General features: G+C 37.9%; 1 protein-coding gene across 5 annotated transcripts in view; it reads right to left on the bottom strand.

Annotated features, from left to right (window-relative positions):
• KDM6A (lysine (K)-specific demethylase 6A) overlaps positions 1–20,942 on the bottom strand; it is a 75,033-nt gene that overhangs the window by 17,767 nt on the left and 36,324 nt on the right. For all 5 annotated transcript variants that reach the window (XM_009695755.1, XM_009695829.1, XM_009695972.1 and 2 more), the window contains 4 exons: positions 4,985–5,114; positions 3,339–3,444; positions 2,422–2,627; positions 3–67 (listed from right to left, as the gene is read on the bottom strand). In XM_009695755.1, the coding sequence (XP_009694057.1) occupies positions 3–67; positions 2,422–2,627; positions 3,339–3,444; positions 4,985–5,114 (507 nt within the window). The remainder of the gene's footprint in view (positions 1–2; positions 68–2,421; positions 2,628–3,338; positions 3,445–4,984; positions 5,115–20,942) is intronic.

Below are 20,942 nucleotides of genomic sequence, written 5' to 3'. Positions count from 1 at the left end.
ACTTATCAGAAGATGTGGATTCATTATCTGAGTGGTCCTTGTGGTGACTCTTCTTCTCATTTTCCTCCTATAAAATACAATTGTGGAAATGGCTTTATATACATAAAAGTAAGAATATATATAACATATATATATATAAAGTGATAACATGCTCACAGGGATAAGTACATTTGTTTCAAGATGCTGGTACAATCTTTAAAATATCTGTATCTAAGATTTTATGTCAATATTACTGTTAAGAAAATAGAAAAAAAGTTATTAGTCAAAAGCCATTGCAAAAAATTCTTCATGACTACAAATTCAGTGAAGCTCAGGCCAGAACAACAGAAAATGTCTACACTGTAAATATTTCTGCTAGCCTACAGTCACAAATGAGTATGTTGGTTTATTTCATTATGCAGGTGAACTGGAATCCAATCTTAAGGAATACTGTTAACTTCTTCAGACCAGAACATTTACCATCCTTCAAAGTCAAGCAGGTATCCTGATATGAAACTAGGATGACTAATGTTTATAAAATTAATTTTATAAAATCCATTATACAAAATCTTTTTAATTTTTCATAGCCATATGCTATTTTAGCACTGCAGTGGCTAGGACCATGACTAGTATAAAAAAATCTAACCAATATTAAATGATGTAATCTGATCTTTTTAGCAGAGTGCACTCAATACTCTGTTCTAAAAGACTTCTTTTTTGGCAAGAATATGGACATAGAAGGAAAAAGAATAAGACAAAAAGGAAGAAAGAACTGCCTGGAAGCTATCCAAAGATCTCTGGCTTTGAATGGGATTGTTGTTAAATCTCAAAGTGCCCTATGTACCTGAGAAAGTCTTATTCATCCTTTGAATGAAGGACAAAGAGAAACAAAAAGGGAACCAAGTGATGATGGATTTATCAAATACTGCAAGACACGTTAGAAAAGCAATGCAGTAGTTGTTAGAGGAATATAAAAAAAAATGCACTTAAGGCAAGCCAAGAAGATTGCGTCTGTAGAAAGAAGAAACCAAGCTTTCATTGGAACACTGTGAAAAGTCACCTAAGGACAGGTCAAAGCATAGGCAAAGGACACATGTACACTGTATTTCTGATTTCCAAGGGAAAAATGAAAATCATCATTCTGAAATTTATTTTATATATTGCATTTTTACCACCAATTTGTAACAGAGGGAGAAAAAAAAAAAAAAATAAAAATCAGAAAATCCTGCAGTTCACTTCTTGGTGCAAATCCAAAGCTGAGGCTTTCCTGCGGACAAGCTGGTATGTGATCAATTACGTACATTATTAAACATGTGTATATATATAATGTTCCAGTAAGGTAATGTTCTCCAGCCCCTCTGGAATGATGTACAAGAATATAATGCTGGTGCAACTGTTCGAGGGGCACCAGAAAATTTCAGTCGATATCCTACTTAAATTTATTACCACTGCAGAGGAAGAAAGATCCCATTTATGTCCCAAGCTCTTGATGACTTCAGTGCTTCCCTCTTCCCAATGTTATTCCTGTTTCTTTTCCTCATCCTGAATCAGTCTCACTCACAACCTTGTGACTAACCTTTCCTTCTCTTTTCTTCAATTACTGATTAATTTCTTCGTTTCTAATCCTTTCCTCTAATGCACAAATTTTCAATTTAGAATTTCTTTTTCCTTTCTTACTAAAACCATTGCTGTTTCAGTGTAATGGCAGTGAACACTGCAATAGTCAATTCTCACATTTGTGTTTTCCCTATTTTCTAATTAACAACTGACCAAGAATATCTTTCTGCCGTAGTTCCACCTTAGCTTAATCTTTTTATAACACCAGATAACATAAGCCGAGGAGTGCCGCCAGCTAATTCCAAGAATGTGCTCACTACTTCAGCAAAAATATTAAAAAGTAATACCAATAAAATAACATTTCAAACATTTCACTCTGTCACGTATGTCTAACAACTTCTAAACTAAAGAGAAACTGTTCTGTGTGGAACCCCACAAAAGACAAGTATGAGTGTAAACTTCTAATAAGCCACATCCAAATTAACTCAGGGTAATATGAAGAACAAAATCTGATTTTAAAGTGTGTGTGAAATCAGAAGCAATACAAGTTAAAAATAAAAGCATCTTAAGTTCTAAATATTTTAATATGAATTTTGACATTATTATATGAAAGTTTAAGCTAACAAGCTTTTAAAGTATGTAATAGCCAGGAGTTTTACATTAAGAGAATTAAGTTTTACATTAAGCATTTGGGAGGAACATCCTATGTACTATTTGACCCTCTATACAAACCAGATTTTGTAAATTTACCTGTGCTTTTCATGCTAATGGAAATGTTTCCATTTCCTTAACAGCTTCTGTTTGTTTTCAATAGCCGTTATGAATTGGTTCCAGAGTTAGTGTACAGTTTGTAAAGTATAACTCAAACAATAACAATGGACTTACCCTTAAAGACTCCTGGAATGAGGAGGCCTGGTACTGTGCATATTTAGCAATTGTTGTATGAGATCTACTGCTTTCACAACGCCAGATTTTCCTTGTTCCAGTGGGGTCCCAGTTTTCATCTGCCGGCTGCAGTAGCTGTGTCCTTACTTCTACTATGTGTTCATTATTTGCTTCTACCAATGTCTTAGTAGAGAAGAGTCCTAGATCTAATAAATAGGAATAAAATTCATAAATGAGAGTTTTAAGAAAAGTAATACTTAAAGTTATCCAAAAGTTTAAATACAAGCATTTTGGTTTCCCCCTCAGCCTTCATAACACAGCCCACCTGTACGTTAATAATTAACACTCAAAAAGCTTTTCTGCACACAACAGTAGAAGCTTAGAAAAAACTTGGCAGTAACTGTACGGACTATATTCCAAGAAACATTTTACATGCCTTGTGTAAACAAATCTGCAAACAATGTTTACATCTATTACCAATAAAGTATTTTTCAGACCAGAGTTTTATGAATGTACTTCCATCCCATAACACATTTTCTACCAGGAATGATAGTTTTTCTATCTACAGAGTTCAAAACATCGTACAAAGTCAGATTACAGATCACTAAAACTAAGCACCAAGACATGGTCATAGTTTTCATAGGAAAAAAGTCTATCCATAAGCTTCCATATCCACAGCTCAGGTCCTCTCTGTGCTCAACAAAATCTGCTGGATTTTTGGGGCATTTTTTTCAAGATGATCAAGATTAGAAACAGTAGCAAATTGAGAAATGACACATTACCTTAATTACCTGGAATACACAAGTAATGCAGTATTACAGAAACAAAATATCCACTTTTAAGAACTGAGAGACTTCATTTTTAAAAACACATACATTTTTTTTCCGAAGTAAAAAAGACATATAAAGTAAACCCACCTAATTTAAGCGCTCCAGCAAGGCCACGTATTACAGTAACAGGGTTGTTTGGATTTGTACAAAACTGATGTAAAGGTGGAAAGAAAGCATCTCGTTTATTTTCCAACTGTAAAATTATAATGGAATATTAGATGTTAGATGACTTTAGACTGCTTATTTTTAAAATAAGAAAGAATAATAAAAAAAAAGAAAGAAACAACAGAAAGAAGACAGGAATTTTCTCAATTTCCCTGCACTGTAGGGAATGAACAGCTACATCATACAACCCTTTCCATGTTAAAAACTGGGTTCACTCCTGAAATTCGTTTGTTACTGCAATTTATTTCTTGGCATGAATTATTCCCAGGTTGCTCCAGCTTTTGCAACTCAGGTTTCCTGCAGTTTATTTCTTTATCTGACAGTAGCCTTGTACATTCTCTAAATCTACAGAATTCTCTGAAGAGCAAGATAACATACTAACTTTGTTTTCAGAAGTCAAAACAGCTAATTCTACAGACAATGTATACAATAAACTGTGTAATTAAAAGGAGACTCCTCTCTCAGCGTATCTCATGTTAACCAGAAAGGTTGATTTGATTTTATTATGCTTTTGTGAGCCTATGCTATAGTCTCCCCCATATTTTTTTTTCCTTCCCTTTTTTAAAAGATTTTTTAAAATTGTTGTGAACCTTTTCAAATGCTGAAGACATTTCTCTCAATAAACAAAACACAATACAGAGTTCTCAAATACTGGGACCCATGCTGGCACATCCACACAGTATGCTGCAGCATGGTGACTCAGCGGCTTTGTATGGACTCAACAAAGCTGTGACGGACTTTTATTAAGGTAGATTAATTCATATGCAACACTTGGAGAACAGTTGGAAGCACTACTGCTTCCAACTTAACCTAGCCATCAGGCAGACTGTTTGTCTAGTATCAGACCAAAGTGCTGACTGCTTCTGGTCCCCAAGTTGAGCTGACTAAGGCTAACTTGAGGTTTTCACCCTGGCTGTATGGACATACTATAATTTACTCTTCTATTATCAAGGAAGTGAACATCCTATAAATTATTCTTCTATTGCCAAGGAATTTAGCTCAAATTCTTCATAAAGCTATTATGAAACTGTATTTTCAGAACAGAAGTTTTAATGCTTGAATAAGAAAATACTATGCAACTAAAACCTGCCTTTCCCTAATGACATTTTTGTCTTACATAATTTCAACTTTTATTAATTTTTCCTTTACTGTATTTTGAAGCAGATTGTGAGCAGAGTTTAGTTTAATTACTTGCTCATTTATACCTAAACCCTCGCTTGCAAAAAATGTACACACATATTTGAAATATTGTGCATTGTGTCTAATGAACTGGTTTGCTTATTCTGCCAGTATTTTGAGTATTAAAAGCTAAACAAACAAATCTGAGGCTGTTTTTCCTCTTCTTTACCAAAATTCTGAATTTGTAAGTACTTTAAGAATCAAACTATGTCTCAAAATTTTCTTTAAGGTCAGCATTTTTCCCCACTTACACACTAGTTGGGAAAGCACTGTAATTAGAATTCAGCTATGAAGAGTCCATCTTTAAAATAATTACATTATGTAATTCAGATATCAAAACAATTACAAAAGACAGTTCACAATGTACTTCTACCATTAGATTTACTTACATAAATACTAGGTGTAGGTGGATTCAGCTTGTCCTTTGGCAAGGGAGGGTACGGTGGAGGCGGTGGTCGTGGAGGTGGGCATTTATCCAATAGAATACTACTGTTAGATAAGCCATTTTTACCCAGATTCCTAAAAGGAAAGAAGAGCTGCCTCTGTCAATACTTGACAAATAAAATAAATACATATTAGTGTCGTCTTTTCTGCGAAATAATGATGTACAAGGAGAAACCGTAATTTAAGATGCAAATAAAGCTCATATATTTTAATCAAGAATTCTCAGTGCATAATTTGGTATTATTCAAAACAATTCCCACTCTGCCTGCCAAATTTGCAACATCACCACTATTCGTTAAAAATATAGTCATTTTAAATAAAAGCAAGTATGAGTCATTTGACAACATTTAACAGAGAAAGCAGGTTTCAACTAGAAATAAAGAACTTTATTAGGTCGGCACTGGCTGGTGGATGATCAATTCACAGCAGCTGTGGGAACGCAGCCCGGTCACGCTGGGCACAGCATCGTGGCAGAGCACAGTCCGAAAACGACAACGCCACGGCCACAGAACTACGGAGTCAAACCCAGCTACAACCACACTAATGGCACTGAATTGAACAACCGCCTACCCCGCTCCGATTTACACATTCCGAAGCCAGAGGAGCCACTGCTGCATAATCCGATTGTTTGAGCAACACAGGAAAGGACCTACGCTGAGCGAGTCGCTGCGTCAACACCTGTGCGCGCACCTGAGTGAGAACCTCGCTGCTTCTATTTGCAGCCTTTCTCTGGAGATTTCCAGATGTGGACAATCCACCATATGTGTGCGTTAACTTTTCCTATCATAAATGACCTGAAAAATCTGCATTCTGAGCTTACTCTATATTCATTTTCCAGTCACTATCACCAGGGAAGTATTTATTAACAAAATCGACCCTTAAATTTCTGTTTGTTAAAAATGACTCAACTACTTCAAAATTCTTCCAACTAAACACTATTCAAATCCATCTTCCAACCTCACTTGATTCATTAGCTGTTAATACCATCTCTCAACACCTCACAAAATGGGATGTTTCCAATGCATAATTTAGTCATGTATCTTCATAAAACTCACCGGTTTCAAAAAAGTTGTTCTATTAACAACAGTCTTCAGCAGAAAACACAGGTGACTTATATTAGATGAAACTCCCAGCAATAGAGCTTGTCTCTAAAACACAGAGGCTGTGATACCGGCACTGAGAAACATCATAGAGCTGGATGCTGGCATGTGAGAGCACTGCTTCAAATCACTACCGCAAACCAGGAGTAAGATGGACTTGGGGCTTGAGCTCAGATCAGATTGACTGTTATGATACACACTTTGAAGAAAATGAGCAAACATCTCACATACCCCAGGCCGCAGCAAAGATGAACATCCTGAGAAAGTGGTGCTCATCATGACAAACAAGTCAGTCATTCAGTTCAGAACTTATGCCAGCTTTCTAACTTGTACACTGCTCTCCTCTGACAGAAGATCAGAGCAATACAGAGACATATTAAACAACTGTCTCCAAAGCACGCCTGTCAAAATACCAAACACAGCTTATTCCTTGTGCTAGGTGAGTCTCATGCCAGAATAGACTGCAACTTCAAAGCAACTGAAAGAGCAATGCAGAAGCTTTGATTAGGTTGCCAGAATAGACTGCAACTTCAAAGCAACCGAAAGAGCAATGCGGAAGCTTTGACTAGGCATCATCCAACTTGGCAAAACACTCACTCACTGACCAATGATGCTTCATGTCTGATTTAGTTCTGGCGAAGACCCTATTGTCCCCACACAAAAAACCACAGAAAAAAACCCCATGGCAATATAAAATCACCAGCCCCACACAAAAAACCACAGAAAAAAACCCAAGGCAATATAAAATCACCATTGCCCAAAGAAATTTATCGACCACTGTTGTATGAATCCGAGATTCAGATCCATCTACACAAAGTGAAACTATAATCTGAATAGCCGGTATTAAAAGTAACTATAATCTTTGTATTACCAAACTGAAAAATAAACCCAAGAAAAGCAAATGTATAATATTAAAAATCAAAGAGAACTTTGACAAAATTCAGTTTGCATCGATAGAAACAGTTCTCAGCCCATTTCTGAGGCAAGGAAGGTAAGACTGAACCTGAAGAAAAAGGGACATTGCTCAGAAGTAGCATGACTTCAGCTACCGTAGTCACAACAAGATAATCACCACAGTGAAAGCTCGGTAAAGCCAGGGTACGTGGGGTCTTCAGGGAAGGGGGACAACAGAGAAAGGCGAAACTCCTCTACACTTCCAGCTCTAACTACAGGTCTGAAAAGACAAAGGAAATACAGAAGCAAGCAGACAGTACAGAGGAAAAGATCAGATGAACACAGGTATCTCATCAACCCAGCACTTGAAGCGGATACTACCACATGTACGCCACAGTTTCCTATTCAGTTACTAAAACCCTGTGTGCAAATCTCAAAAGAGGAAAGGGGCCAAAGAAAAGCAAAGCTGAGATAGGAAAACACTCATAATTCAAGTGGCACAGGAAACAGAAGGGCAGAATATTTAAAGTTGTCTTTAACGGAGCAGTTTCACTGTTATCTTTTTTTTTTTTTACTATGAATCACAATAACTTACAGAATAACTTAACAGAATAACAATGCAAGTAGAGCTATTAAAGACTAACACTGTAATTGACAGTGTGCAAAACAGAGCAATGGAAATTATAAAAAACACCACAGAAGTACTAAAAAGATCTGCTACCGGCACTTGAAATGAAGCGGTGTGAGTATCCACTGCCAGCCTCTCCGCCTCGAGAAGCACAGAACTATGGCCAGTGCAAGGAAAGCAAAAGACCCTTTCTGACCACAGCAATCATAAGGAAAATCTCACGTATCTCTGTTTCAAGAGTGTATTTTTTGTAAGAGGATTTCATACTGGCTGAAAAAGGAAACAAGATGCATTGTCCGAGAAAAAACAAGCCTGATTTAGGCCCTGAAAAGAAACTGGATGCCCAAACAGTCACCTATAACGCCGTGATGGAGGAATGAAGAGAAGGACAGGCTTCTTTCATTTGAATTGACTTTCCAGAGGGAATTTGGTTTTCATAGACTGCACAGGCAGGAGAACCCCCTTCATTCTGACGGCAAGGGGAAGAGCCGGCAGGATACATCAGCCTCGGGAAGGGAAGGACAGGGAGATGTGCAGGGACACAGATGCGCAGCCCTGTCCTCAGCCAAAGCTGCAGCGCTCGGTCTACTGCCATTTGCTCGATGTTGTAAAGGCAACAACTCATGCAACTGCTTTACCCCGAGGACCAAACTCAAACTGCCATGCTTATGAGCAACATGAACCACTATGGATGAAATACGTGTCTCAATTTCATGTAATTATGGGATCTCTTGAATAATCAATCATCAGATTCATTAAAACACCCCCCCCCCTTTTTTTTTTCCCTCCATTTTACTGCTTTCTAGGATACATTCCCACACCTTCTAAAAACAGTGTCCAGCCTTCAGTCTTAGAGAATAACTTCCCCTCTTGGCTGTACCAAAGCACACAGTTAACCAGAAGCAGAGATGTGACCCATTTTGCTTCACAACAGTCACTCTCCTTTTCATTATACAGCACTCGCTCCCCAGTCTGTGCTTTTAGCAAATATTAACACAAGTAATTTAACGTTATCTAGGGATTTCTTGATAAATGGAGACTGACGGCTTAGCTTGAGGTGATGCCTTCATCTGTCTACCACACTTCTTCCCTCGAGTTTACTACTTCCATGGCACGGACAACCCAGTAGCTTGTGATGCAGCTGGGATGTCCCTGCCCCATGGAAGATGGGCTCCAGCTGCTCCAGCCTTAGAGACTCCCTTGCCAGAGCCCTATGTCAGTATCAAAACCAAAAGATAACAAGATCAAAACCTGAACCCAATGTAGTATCACTGAAACATCTGCAATGACATGAAACTCCTCAGGTAGCTGCTATACACTTCATAGGTACTATACTGACTTTGCGTCATCCTAGTTGACTAAAAAAAGATACCATGCAAGTTTAAAGCCAACTGTGTTACATAGCTGTATTAATTTTAACTCTGTTATTACACAAACTCTCAACTACACCAAGAATATTAAAGTTAACATGATGAAACTTAATTTTCCAAGAACCAGGAATCATTATCATTAATTAGTATCCTTTACATTTATTAAATTAGTCACCTCAATAATTTTCTTATTTCACTCAAGCCTCATGTCAGACTGAGAGGATTATGTCTGTTTCTCAGAAAGTGGTTTCAAAGTGTTTTCAAGTCCTCTGGAACTTTTTCTGTTTTCCAAGAACTGTAAAAAAAAAAATCTGTATGAACGATAAACAACAATTCTCTGCCCTGCTCTTTCAGAGCTCATGGATGTATGTTATCCGGGCCTCTGATTTAAAAATGCCAAATTTAAGAATAACTACTGCTTAACCTTCTCCTTGATCATTATGAAAACAGAGACTGTCTTATCGTACATCCCATGATGCGAACATCGTATCTGCCTTTTTCCCAAGTGCAGAACAAAAATATTTACTGAACTCTCTTGCCTCTATTGACTATTCTAATAGCTCTGTGAAGTCATTAAGCATTAGTGGTTTTTGTTTGTCTTCTTTTTCATTCTTGGCTATAGTCTTCCTCTTCCAAACATCATTTCCGAGTTTTCTGGAACTCTTAGCTTCAGTACTTTAAAAAATATTTGTCCTTTTTGTTTTTAATTGGGAGATTGTGACTTTTTGATGATAATGAAAAGTTCCTAAACAATTTCCAGTTATCTACATGTTTGGATTTTAAGTACACTTTACAGGCCGAAACAGAGTAAGTTACAATCATTTGCACTTAACCAGTTATTTTTGTTGTGAAGTCAGTCTAAGTGAATTATTATGTGAGGATTAGCTTCATGAGAATTAACAAGGTTTCACCGCTCATGAGATTATAGTTATTCTGAAGAACAAAATTAATACCCTCTCTTCCCCAAATAAAAATCACATTTAACATGAATATAAGGAGCTGTGAATTTATGTGATACTCTATCTCAAATCTATCACAATTCATTAATCTACAAAAAAGAATGAACGAAATATTTTAAAAATGTGCCTGCAGAAGGAATCGGTTGAAGCACTGGGACGCACAGTACATACTTGACCCAGTCCTGATTCAAAACAGAAACACCCAGCCTTTCTTAACAATTAGTGGATACAACTAATTGCTTTCATACTGTAAGTTATTACAAAACCACAGAAAAATGTCTGTCAACACCCATCACCCTGGGAAGGAGGCAGTTACTCACAACGCCTAACTTGGGCGCCCAGAGGCTCACCGCCCCAAGCCAGCAGAGAGAGGGACGAGCTTTCAAAGGGGAATATAAAGAAGTCAAGTCAAGCTTACATTATGTGTAAATGCAAGTAATGCCAGGTAATTATACAACCTGTTTATCATGCAATTCTCTACCCTAGCCTTTCACAACCAGGTACTAGCTGGCAATACTCCCAGAGAGCTTTCTTTTTAAATCTACAGAAAATCCTACAATAGAATTGTGGATTTTCTCATTATGCAAATGTATTTCTAATAATTTTTTAATTCTGTTCTGGTTTTGACCTCAATAGTATAGGTTGGCAGTGAATTTCCTATGTCAATTATATGTTATGTAATAAGTAATCTTCCTTTTTTCTTTCCTTAATGGTTTTTACATCTTTCCTTTCTATTTCATTTGCTAATCGCCTTGTTCTGAGGCTGTAAGACAAACAGAACCACATTAATGACTTATGTAAGAAAAGCATTATAACAACTGGTACCAAACTTTCTCATAGGCTTGCCTTCCTCCTAAACTATAAATCTTTCCTATGGCTTTTTACTCCCAGGTAATTCTGCTTCCCATCTGCAGATTTCTGTCTTTGCTTTTTGACACAAACCAGAATGTCTTACTCTAACCAGGGTTTAGCTTGTGAAATCACAGTATTTCAAATTTTATTCTTAAAACTTTTGCTATGGTGAAGTTGACTTGCCAGATGTAATGTGCCTTTAGAGCAGTTGAACAATTTTGCCTTCAAGCCAAAAAAGTCCTTTGCTTACAGACAAAGAAACCTCCCAATAAAACAAGAATTGCTTTTGTTGTTTTTGTTTTTAAGAACAAAACATAAACTTAATCCAGCTCCTTTCTCCACAAAGTACTTCCCCTCAAATAGATTTAGGCTCTTTGACTCTGGACTGCAGAGCTCCCAAACCAGTGATTCACTGACTCACTTCACAAAGCAACCTTCATTGCCAGGGAGCAGCACCTTCAGGAAGATCAGCCCAAGTTTCCTTCAACACAGAGTCCACCAAGCAACGAGATGTCCGTCCACTCTAGCCTCTGCATTGCTTTTCCCAGTCCTCCTCATGAAGGTTATTACCGACGCTTGCATAAATGCTGGCCATTTATCAGATCCTCTTCCAGACTGTTTAGCGCGGATCATCTTCTGTTTGCTGTCCTATAGTTTTATCATTTTACCAGGTCCCTTGAGAGGCAGCTAATCTCTCCTGGTCTCCTGTCACCTTCTTTTCTCAATGGATTGCTCTCTACTCGTCCTCTTCGCGCACCAAGCAAAAAGAACTATAAAAAGGTACGTTAAGCCCCTTTTAATACACATTACCATCAAGTCTGCGCCTCTCACTTGCCTTCCCCAATTCAGCCAAATTGGTAAAGCTTTCAAGTTCAGAAATGCCTTAGAGTTTTCAAATTAGTCTTTCCATATAACACCATAAAAATGACAACAGCAACTTTCAGCTGACACGAAGTTGCCCAGTTATCCAGCTGGGCTCTTCAGAATTGTTTGAGGACCTCTTGCACAGACTTCTCTAAGTCACTATCTAACAACAGTTTTGTTCGAAGCTTTGCCTCTTCTTTCAAGACTGTGAACAAGCTTTAATAAACAATGATAAAAAAAATAACTAAGCTATTTCTTATTTCTTTTATGAGAAACAAAACAACAACTCAGGAACTCCTCCATATTGCTTAAAGGAAGGACTCGACCTCGCGTTGGTTTTAGGAAGGGGAAGTGATGGACCCTCTTAACTGAGACGGATGCTGGATTTTTCACATCACTCCTCCAGGATGTTAATCAGATGCACCAGTTGAAACACAGACCTAGAAATCAGCTGGTTTCACTTCAGTAGAAATAAACAGCTCGAGTGTTAAATCTCAAGTCTTGTGATAATGTTTCATTAATTCTCCTTCCAGCAGGATTGCTCACAGGGAAAAGACACTTAGATTTCTAAGAGTACAGAAAAGAGCTTTTGATAACGGTCTTTTTAAGGAGACCCGATACACAACTAGACAAAGCAGCACACTCCTCTTTTTTTCCCACGTTACTAACAATTGGCTTTTCTAATAACAAACTCAGAGCAGTTATTCCTAGTATATTTTCTTCTTTTAATCACACTGTTTTCACTTATTCCTAAAATTACTTTTTTTTTTTTTTTAAATGATCTCCACAGGGGATTTTCTCTAGGAATCTAAGGAAGGATAATTAATTTAATAGTACCCTCTTTTATCTGTTATTTTGCTCAGAGGCTTAAAAAATTTAGTTTACTATGTAGGCAGTTTACTAAACACAGTAATTTAGTTGCTTTCTAAACACCTTAAAATTTATTGCTGCATCAGTTTTACTGGTAGGGAAGATTAACCATATCACACTTACACTTCCCAGAATCACCTCCTCAATTCTCTTTCATCCGCACACTCCAACAGCAGTTTAACAAGATGAGCACATTTGTTACCCTACTGTTCTCCGGAACAGCATCTTAATGAGATTTGCATATTTTAGTCAATAGCTCTGCTCCTGCATTGCTAAATTCCTTGTAGCTTTTCAATGAACATTGTCTAGCCCTTCAAGGGGCTAGAGAAGTATCAATTGCTATGCCAGCACCTTCTGTTTGACCCCTTCTCAGCCTCCTAAACCACCTCATTTCACCACATGAATAGAATAGGTCTCTGTTAAATATTTCCTCAACATTCTCACCGAGGAAGATGGATATAAAGAAACTTTTCAGCCTCTGTGATGATCTTGCCCTACTTAAGCGCTCACTTTAGTCTTTGGCAAAACAAAACATTTACCAAGTCTGTTCCTACAGACCAGACAACCTAGTCACATGTAACAAAAAAAAAAGAATCAAATGGAGTTTTCTATTTGGCATGTGTTTTGCATTTTTACGATATAAAGCATCTCCTTTCACCTAATAGCTTCACTTCAGCAGCTTTTATTAAGACGATATTTGTTCACATAAAGCAAAATTACAATCTCCCAGCATTTACTTTTGTCTGACTACTTCCATTTCTATTTTATTGTAATGCATGATTTCTGAACCCCTTTTCTAATAATCGCTTTTACCTTAAAAAACCACCAAACTTCTGTATCTCTGAGGTTCCTTTGTTCTTAAGCAACAAGCAAAATCCTAGCAACATTTACAAACAAGTCAGGTTTTGGTGGTCAGCCTTAATACGTTGCTTCCTGATAAAATCCCTCCTCTGAGATGAAGAACTTCATTATACTGCAGTTCACTATCCTGTAGTAGGTCAATTATAGTTACATTGTTAATTAACTCTTGTGCATTACTCAATCCCAAACTCCTAATAATTTCAGGTCTTTTGTGCTCTAAACACAAGTAAACCTGAAAGGTCTAAACGATGTAAGAACCGGGTTCTCTTAGAGAAGACTTTTTTTTAAACCTGTAAGCATTTGAAAAAAAGATTATTTAACAAATTGACTTCTGAGGAATTTCAATATGACTTACAAGTAACATAAACACTCTGTTACACTCTGTTACACTCTGGTTTTGAAGTAAGCATATAGTAAACAGAGCCAAAATGCAGAATAATGAGGAGGAAAATAAAAATTATTAACCTAGAGCTCCAGCTATAAAAAAACCAAGTTACATCCACCTGCTCCTACCTGCAAAAATGACTTTTTTTCCCTAGAGAATACCAACAGGACAACCGGGCAACAGACTGTATCAAGTAAGTATTGTCAGATAGCAAGACGACTATGCCAGAAGGTAACAGAATGTAATTATCCGCATTTGAGATGAAGCTGAATGTCTTTCTGAACATATCAAATGAAATAAGGGCATGCAGGTAACAACTGGCAAATATTAATACGTTAAGGTCCAAACCAGTGTAGTTCCAACATATAAAAACTAATACTACAGGACAACTCCCCTCTCCCTGTGCATGAAATTTATTCTAGCACAAGTGTTTGAGTTTTTGGTTTTTTTTAAAGGAAAAACAAAAATCAAGTAATTATTTTCAGGTCTTCTTTTGTGGATAGCTTTTCTGCAATTTTTACAGTAATTCTAAAAATCAACACTTTTGGTCACAAATTCATTTTTGCACCTCAAGGTATTACTTACAGAGATAGTGCCCAAATGCAGTCAGTCCTATGGGAAGTACTTTCAAGTCTTTGTTTTTGCATTACCTTGCAGTGTGTCAAAATACAGGTTAACATGCAGTATTGAAGTTCATAGTATCTGATCTATCAGTATAGAAACACTGTCTATTCTACTATGCAGAGAGGTTAATTTACTTCACAAATAAGCAGGGTTTTCAGCAGAATCCCTTTCAGTATTCTCCCTCCTAGACACTTTTCCCGAAGTCAGTCATGCACACAGTATCTATGACAAGGATGTTCTCCCCAGAACTCTGCTCCTGAGCCGTCATGTTCATGCACGCACACCTTCAAACTCTACACGTTTTAAAACGAAGCAAGGGCTAATCAACTAGTTAGTACATGGCTGGGATGGTCTTGTCCTCAAATTTACACATGTAAACTGTAAGACATAGAAGGATGGCAGGAAAAGAAACTACTAATATATTATATAGTGGTTATATTACACAGAGTTATTATTTCTATTAGTATTTAATAAAACACATAGACAGGACATTTTCCTGAACAGGTAACCAGCCCTAGCACTGTCAGGAACAGTAATACTGAGCACAACAGAATTTTCACATATGGGAAACCGGCTGGCTGGCTGCCTTTACACTTTAGGCTTACCCTAAAAATGTTGCAATTGCTACCAGTCCCACAAACTTTCTCAGAAGACACATGCAACCTCTTTCCAGCAAGCATAGTTTGATGAGGAGAGATCCTGTCTCTGTAAAAATGGTCCCAGCCCAGACTGAAGCATTTCTTGACCTCCAAGTTGCTAAAAAACCCCAAGACTCTCCTCTGCTTTTCCCACTGTTCATCTTCCTTTATTGTCCAGCTTCTAACTTCTCTGCCTTGCTGAATTCAGGTGCAGACCAGCTGAAGAGGGAGCTCTCAATCTCTACTGAATAAGAAAGTAAAAGGCACATCTAAGCTTTTTTGAGCTCTCTACGAACTACATGGGGAAAAGTATTAGCTCATCTCCCTTGAAAAATTATGATTACATGAGCCTGGGAAAAAATGACTAAACCCCAGTGAAACGCTGTAGAAAAAGACAAGAGATCTGATCATCACATTAGGAAGTACTTTTTTAAAGGGTCAGTATTTCATAATTAGGTCCCTGAATTAGGGCCCCTGAATACGGTTGGAAACTGTTATGTACAATTTAAAGCAGAACTTGGTATCATCCCAGTGAGTAAGCTAAAGAAAGCACATACCTGGCCAAGCAAAAAGTAAACTTGACATGCAGGTCATGGCAAAGATCTATAGGTTCTGGCCATGCTTAAAACTCAGCCCTTCTGTACTAAATCCACAAGTTCGAGTTGGAGTATGTCAGTAGCCTTTGGCAGGCAGATTCGCTCTCCCTCTCCTTAGACACAGTGCAGGGGGAATTCAGTAGCCAGTACTCAGCAGTGTTGAGCCATGCCTGTGCCTCACCGAAGAGCCGGTTGGGGCATGCTGGCCTGGGCAAGAGCTACATCGCCGTACCTCCGTCTGCCGTTCCTCCATCCCCATCGGCTCTCCAGCTCTGAGCACTGGCGGAGCAGCCTCGCATGGCCGGCAGCAGAGTTCACGTTCCCTCAGAAAAGCCCCTGCAGACATTTCTGGGTCACTCACAACAACAGTTTTAGTATTTCTTCTGCTATAACAAAGCCACATTTAAAAAAATGGAATAAAGACAGAAAAATACCTTTACTAACCTCCCTTTAGTTTAGAAATTAAGTATCACTAGGACTGCTACCTCTATCAATGGGCACAAAAGCAAAGACTTGTATTAAAAGCTGGTTTAGGATTTTTGCAGTAAAAATGCTCAATGTTTTGCTACTGAGCAGAAACTGCAGACCTCACCTATAAAGACCTTGATAAACAGCCTACTAAAACAATCAAAATGCAACATTTGACTAGAGGAATACATTTCCGAATGTGTTTTATTAAATAGAGGAATTACTCTCCGAAGTAAGCAAATTTCTGCTAAGCAAATTCTGAAGACACAGATCAGCTAAACTTCAAGAGCAAGCCTTTAAGTCTGTAACAATTTCTCTTACATGTATTTGCAATGCACTCATCCTAACACCAGCCATCGAAGCTATTTTTATACTTGTACCAGCAAGAAAACAGACATGGTCCCAATTTAAAAAAAGCTGTTAAGCCCTTTATTTTTATGAATGCAATAGGTGTAGAAACTTCACTTGAAAATGAACATTGCAATATAAGACTTAAGATTTGAAAGATGACAAAACAAGCTCCCTACAGGCTTTTGTCTCTCTTCTAGGAAATTTATCTTTGTAACAGATATCTACAGATGGCAATACCATGATCAGCATTAGTCCTCGAATCCCAGTACATTAGAAACCAGTAACTCTCAATCACAATAACAGATGCAGCTTTGTTGCATTGAATTGATTTATGTGGGTGCAGTGAAAGAAGGATATAAACATGCTTTTATCACTTTTTTAACATGAAAAAGGGTAATGCCCACAAGCGCCACATTTGCTATATAATTCCAAATGAAATACTTTGGAGTAAAATATATCAAGATGGTAAAAATTCCAACAAGAATTCCGACACCAGAAAAATATAGATAACATTTCAACTAGAAGAATTGTAAACACAGTTCAGTATGGAAAACAGCAGTTCAGAGTACAAACCAAAACATTCAGTAAGCATGTGCTTTTGATTAAAGGGATTTCTGTGAACTCTAAAGGCATCTTACATAACGTTTTCACAAATGGTGACAACTGTAACATACGGATACAGAAATTAAGTGCTTTAAACGGTCATTTCAATTTCTTAGCATGTTTGGATTTCAAATAAAATTCTTTTGAGAAAGAAGACAAATGTTTCCAAAGACTACCTAGAAAATCTAAGGACTTTGAGATGGTCTACACAGGGAAGGCTGTGAGTAGTAAGCACAAAGTGTGACTTTGCAAAGCTAACTACTATCTGCAAGGCTCCCTGCTAGCACACGTAAGCGTGAGCTCAATCTACCTTTGACAGAGAATTAATTACTTTTGAAAAGCTTTGTCTAATCTGTGTCTAGTGGAGTTTGCTCCACTTTCAATGGAATATACTATCTGATGTTTAATGTGTATTAAGACTGATAACATAGTACATTAACACCGGACAGTTACACACATCAAACAGAGTTGACAGTTAACTAGCTTCCCCCTGTAGATAAAGTTTCAGCGTATAAAAACATAAAGCTGTCTATTTCTGAGGAGAGGTGACTGAATGTCTCAAACTTATCTATGTAACTAACACATCACACTTCTGCCTGCCAGCACATTCATACTCCATAGGCACTCCAAAGTACCTATATACTCCAAAGCTACATAAAGGCAACTTTACCCTTCTAAGTAAAGACAAAGTTGGAAGTATTGCTGCCAGCTTTAACGGAAAATTAAGCCAGCCACTGAAATACTTTTCCATTGTCATCACATATATTGTAAGTGTTGGTGCTTGTAACATCATCCATGAAAAACTCCTACAATACTTTAAGATGCCTACAGATTTCACTTTGGTAATAAAATTTGTTCAGCGATGACACAGCACAGTGCAATAATAAGAGCAACACTATATACAGAGCTCTGCTATTGTGCAGGATGTCTAAATATAGGGCTTGTAAGTGGTGTGGGGGGAAGAAAGTCTCAGAAAGTTGCAGAACAATCACTAAGTCTTAGAAAAAAAAAATTTACTACTACTGTGACAAAATACATCCTTCCCTGATATAGGAGAGTCTATGAAATTATCCTTTTTATTGCTAGAGCCTGTATCTAATGAAAGAGTTAGATTTGAAAGAGACTCTGAAAATGTGCTTGCTGGATATGACCATCAAATCTCAGCACTCTGACTTCTGCGGGAGGTTCCTACCCTCTGACAACTACATCACTGTCACACCAATAACCCAAAGTATGCAACCCTCACAGAGACATTTCCATTCCTTTTTCTTTGGAAAGAGCGGGTAGTTTACCTGCTGTTTTTGGTGATTTAACACCACTGAGATAAGAAATAAACAGCTAAGAATGGTATAGAAATGTCAAGGTTTGGAGCCTGGTGTTTCTGCTACACTGCTTTTTAGTAAGACAGACCTAGGAAGCACCAGAAGTGTGACGGGAATGCACTGAGGCTGACTACGTGGATATAAAATGAGCCTAATCGTTCCAGTGCCAACATGTCTGTCAGGAAGATGGGACTCAGGTGTCAAGAGACGAATGTTGGTAGATTTAACTGCACCAGTTTAAGATATTATGGCCCTGAGTCCACCATCCACCTCTGCCACTGGCTACTGCACAGGTGGCCAAACTTGCTACATTTCTGTACCGCTGTATCGCTATATCTATACCACTGTAGCTTACAGTGTAACATCTTTGCCAGAAGCCACTGCTCAGAAATTCCTACTACCTAGCCTTCCACATCCCGTGCCATCCCGTAGTACTAGCAATGAAGACATTGAGGAAAACGCCATGTAATTTGCACAATCACACTGCAATCATTGACAGGTTTCCTAGTGGCTGGACTCACTTTTTACCTTAATCCATTATGATCTGATCTAAAATGATTCAAGCTTATCAACTAAAGACAAAAACCCAACAGCAACATACCTGCTAATCAACCGGAACGTAAGAGGGACCAAGACTTACACCTCTGAAGAGTCAAAACTATCCGCACTGCAATCCAACAGACTTACAGCTAGCTGAAAGACTGCGTTTTTAAAGCACAATCCACTACATTAACAGCTCCTATACCTGAGCTATAGGTACTGAAACCAGCACCATCAAAAAAGCCATCTCTGGTACAGAACGGGAAGGACAAGCTGATACACCAGATGGCTGTGTGACCACTCAGAGGAACACCAACAGGCGGGAGAAATGGGCCAACAGGAATCTCATGAATTTCAGCAAAGGAAAATGCCAAGTCCTGCACCAGGGGAAGAATAACTCCATGCGCTGGTACACAAGAAAAACATTTTTACTTTAGGGGTGACCAAACACTGGAACAGCTTGTCCAGGCAGGCTGTGGAGTCTTTGTCCTTGGAAGTGTTCAAAACCTGGCTGGATGTGGTCCTGTGCAACCTGCTCTAGCTGGTCCTGCTATGAGCTGGGAAGTTGAATCAGATGATCTCCCGAGGCCCCTTCATGGACCTCCCACCTCAACCATTCTGTGATTATTTATCAGTTTTGCAATGAGAACACTGATCTGTAATGACAGATGAAATTGTGTGACTTACTTGTATGAAAGACAAAAAAAAAAAAAAAAAAATTTTAAGACCTTAACACCAGCAGTGAAATTACTTAAATTACTTTTTTTTTTTTTTTTAACATTCACGATTTCCAACATCTACATTGCTGCTGTTGTTTCTTATCTAAGGAGAAGTACGTGTATTGTACCTATAAATCACGTCTACAAAAGACAACTGGTTAATGAGTAAAAGAAAAAAAAAATCCAAACAACTGATTTTATCAAAGCTCCTTATAGAAATTAAGCCTTAAATCCCATGAAAAGGATACATGTTTTGGAGCAATAAATTTATCTGTCATTTACTGGTATCATGTCCCTATTTCAGCAGTCTTTCTTCTATAAGAAAACAATCATATAAATGCTAAAATGAAAACATGTTGATGTCACCATTAGATGCAGTGGTCAGAAACTTTTTTACAGTTTAAAATAGCCTTTTCAATTATATTTTCTATAGTAGTAGGTAGAGTTTCATGAAACAAATCTAAAGGTTTTGAAAAGAAAATGAGGAGTATACAGACTGATGCTATAAAATATTTCAATACTCAAAGTATTTTAAAACTCTTACTTTACTTATGCTTTACAAGTCTAATTTGTTGTACTACTTTTAACTCAAAAATATTTTTATTTAGTAAGAGAGGGACCTACTCTGGCGACCTGGTAATCTGTACATCAGATTCAAATTATCTGGAACAAGACACGATCCCACAACTTTTTCACTCCATTTTCCCTTCACTGAAACTACGTTTCCCACAGAAGTCTGTGTTGACAAGCATCTGAAATAGAAGCGGACCTTGAAAATGTACAATGGGTAGGAGGCAGGAATCAACCATATGGAGAAGGAGGCACGAATAGCAAGAAGATACAAGGCCTGAAATAGGGGCCAGGGTCATCAAGAAAAGATGACCATGGATAACAGAGCAAGAAGGGACTGGGAATCTAGCATGGAGCAAAGGGAGTATTCGGACCGGGTTGGCAGGAGGATACGAGGACTGGCTGCAAGTGCATCACACTTTCCTGATATGCCCACACCAGCTTTCCCATTAGTCATCCAGGGGAACCTAGCAATCTCTATCACCCTATACAGCAGACAACTTCACTTGAAAATGACCCTGTTTTATGTTAGGCATCTAGTGAACAATTGGCTAGAGAAAAAGGCAGCCCCAGATCTATGGTGTATGAATTTTAGGACAAATTCTTGAACATTATGAAATACTGAAATTCCATTTAAAAAGTAATCACTGCGTATGCCTAGCAAAGTTTCGAAAGCTCTTCTGGAAATG

The sequence above is a fragment of the Cariama cristata genome, unplaced genomic scaffold (assembly GCF_000690535.1).
Source record: "Cariama cristata isolate BGI_N322 unplaced genomic scaffold, ASM69053v1 scaffold4170, whole genome shotgun sequence".
Lineage (NCBI taxonomy): Eukaryota > Metazoa > Chordata > Aves > Cariamiformes > Cariamidae > Cariama > Cariama cristata.
The sequence above is the reverse complement of the archived record's forward strand: the minus strand, read 5'-3'. Positions and strand labels throughout refer to the sequence as shown.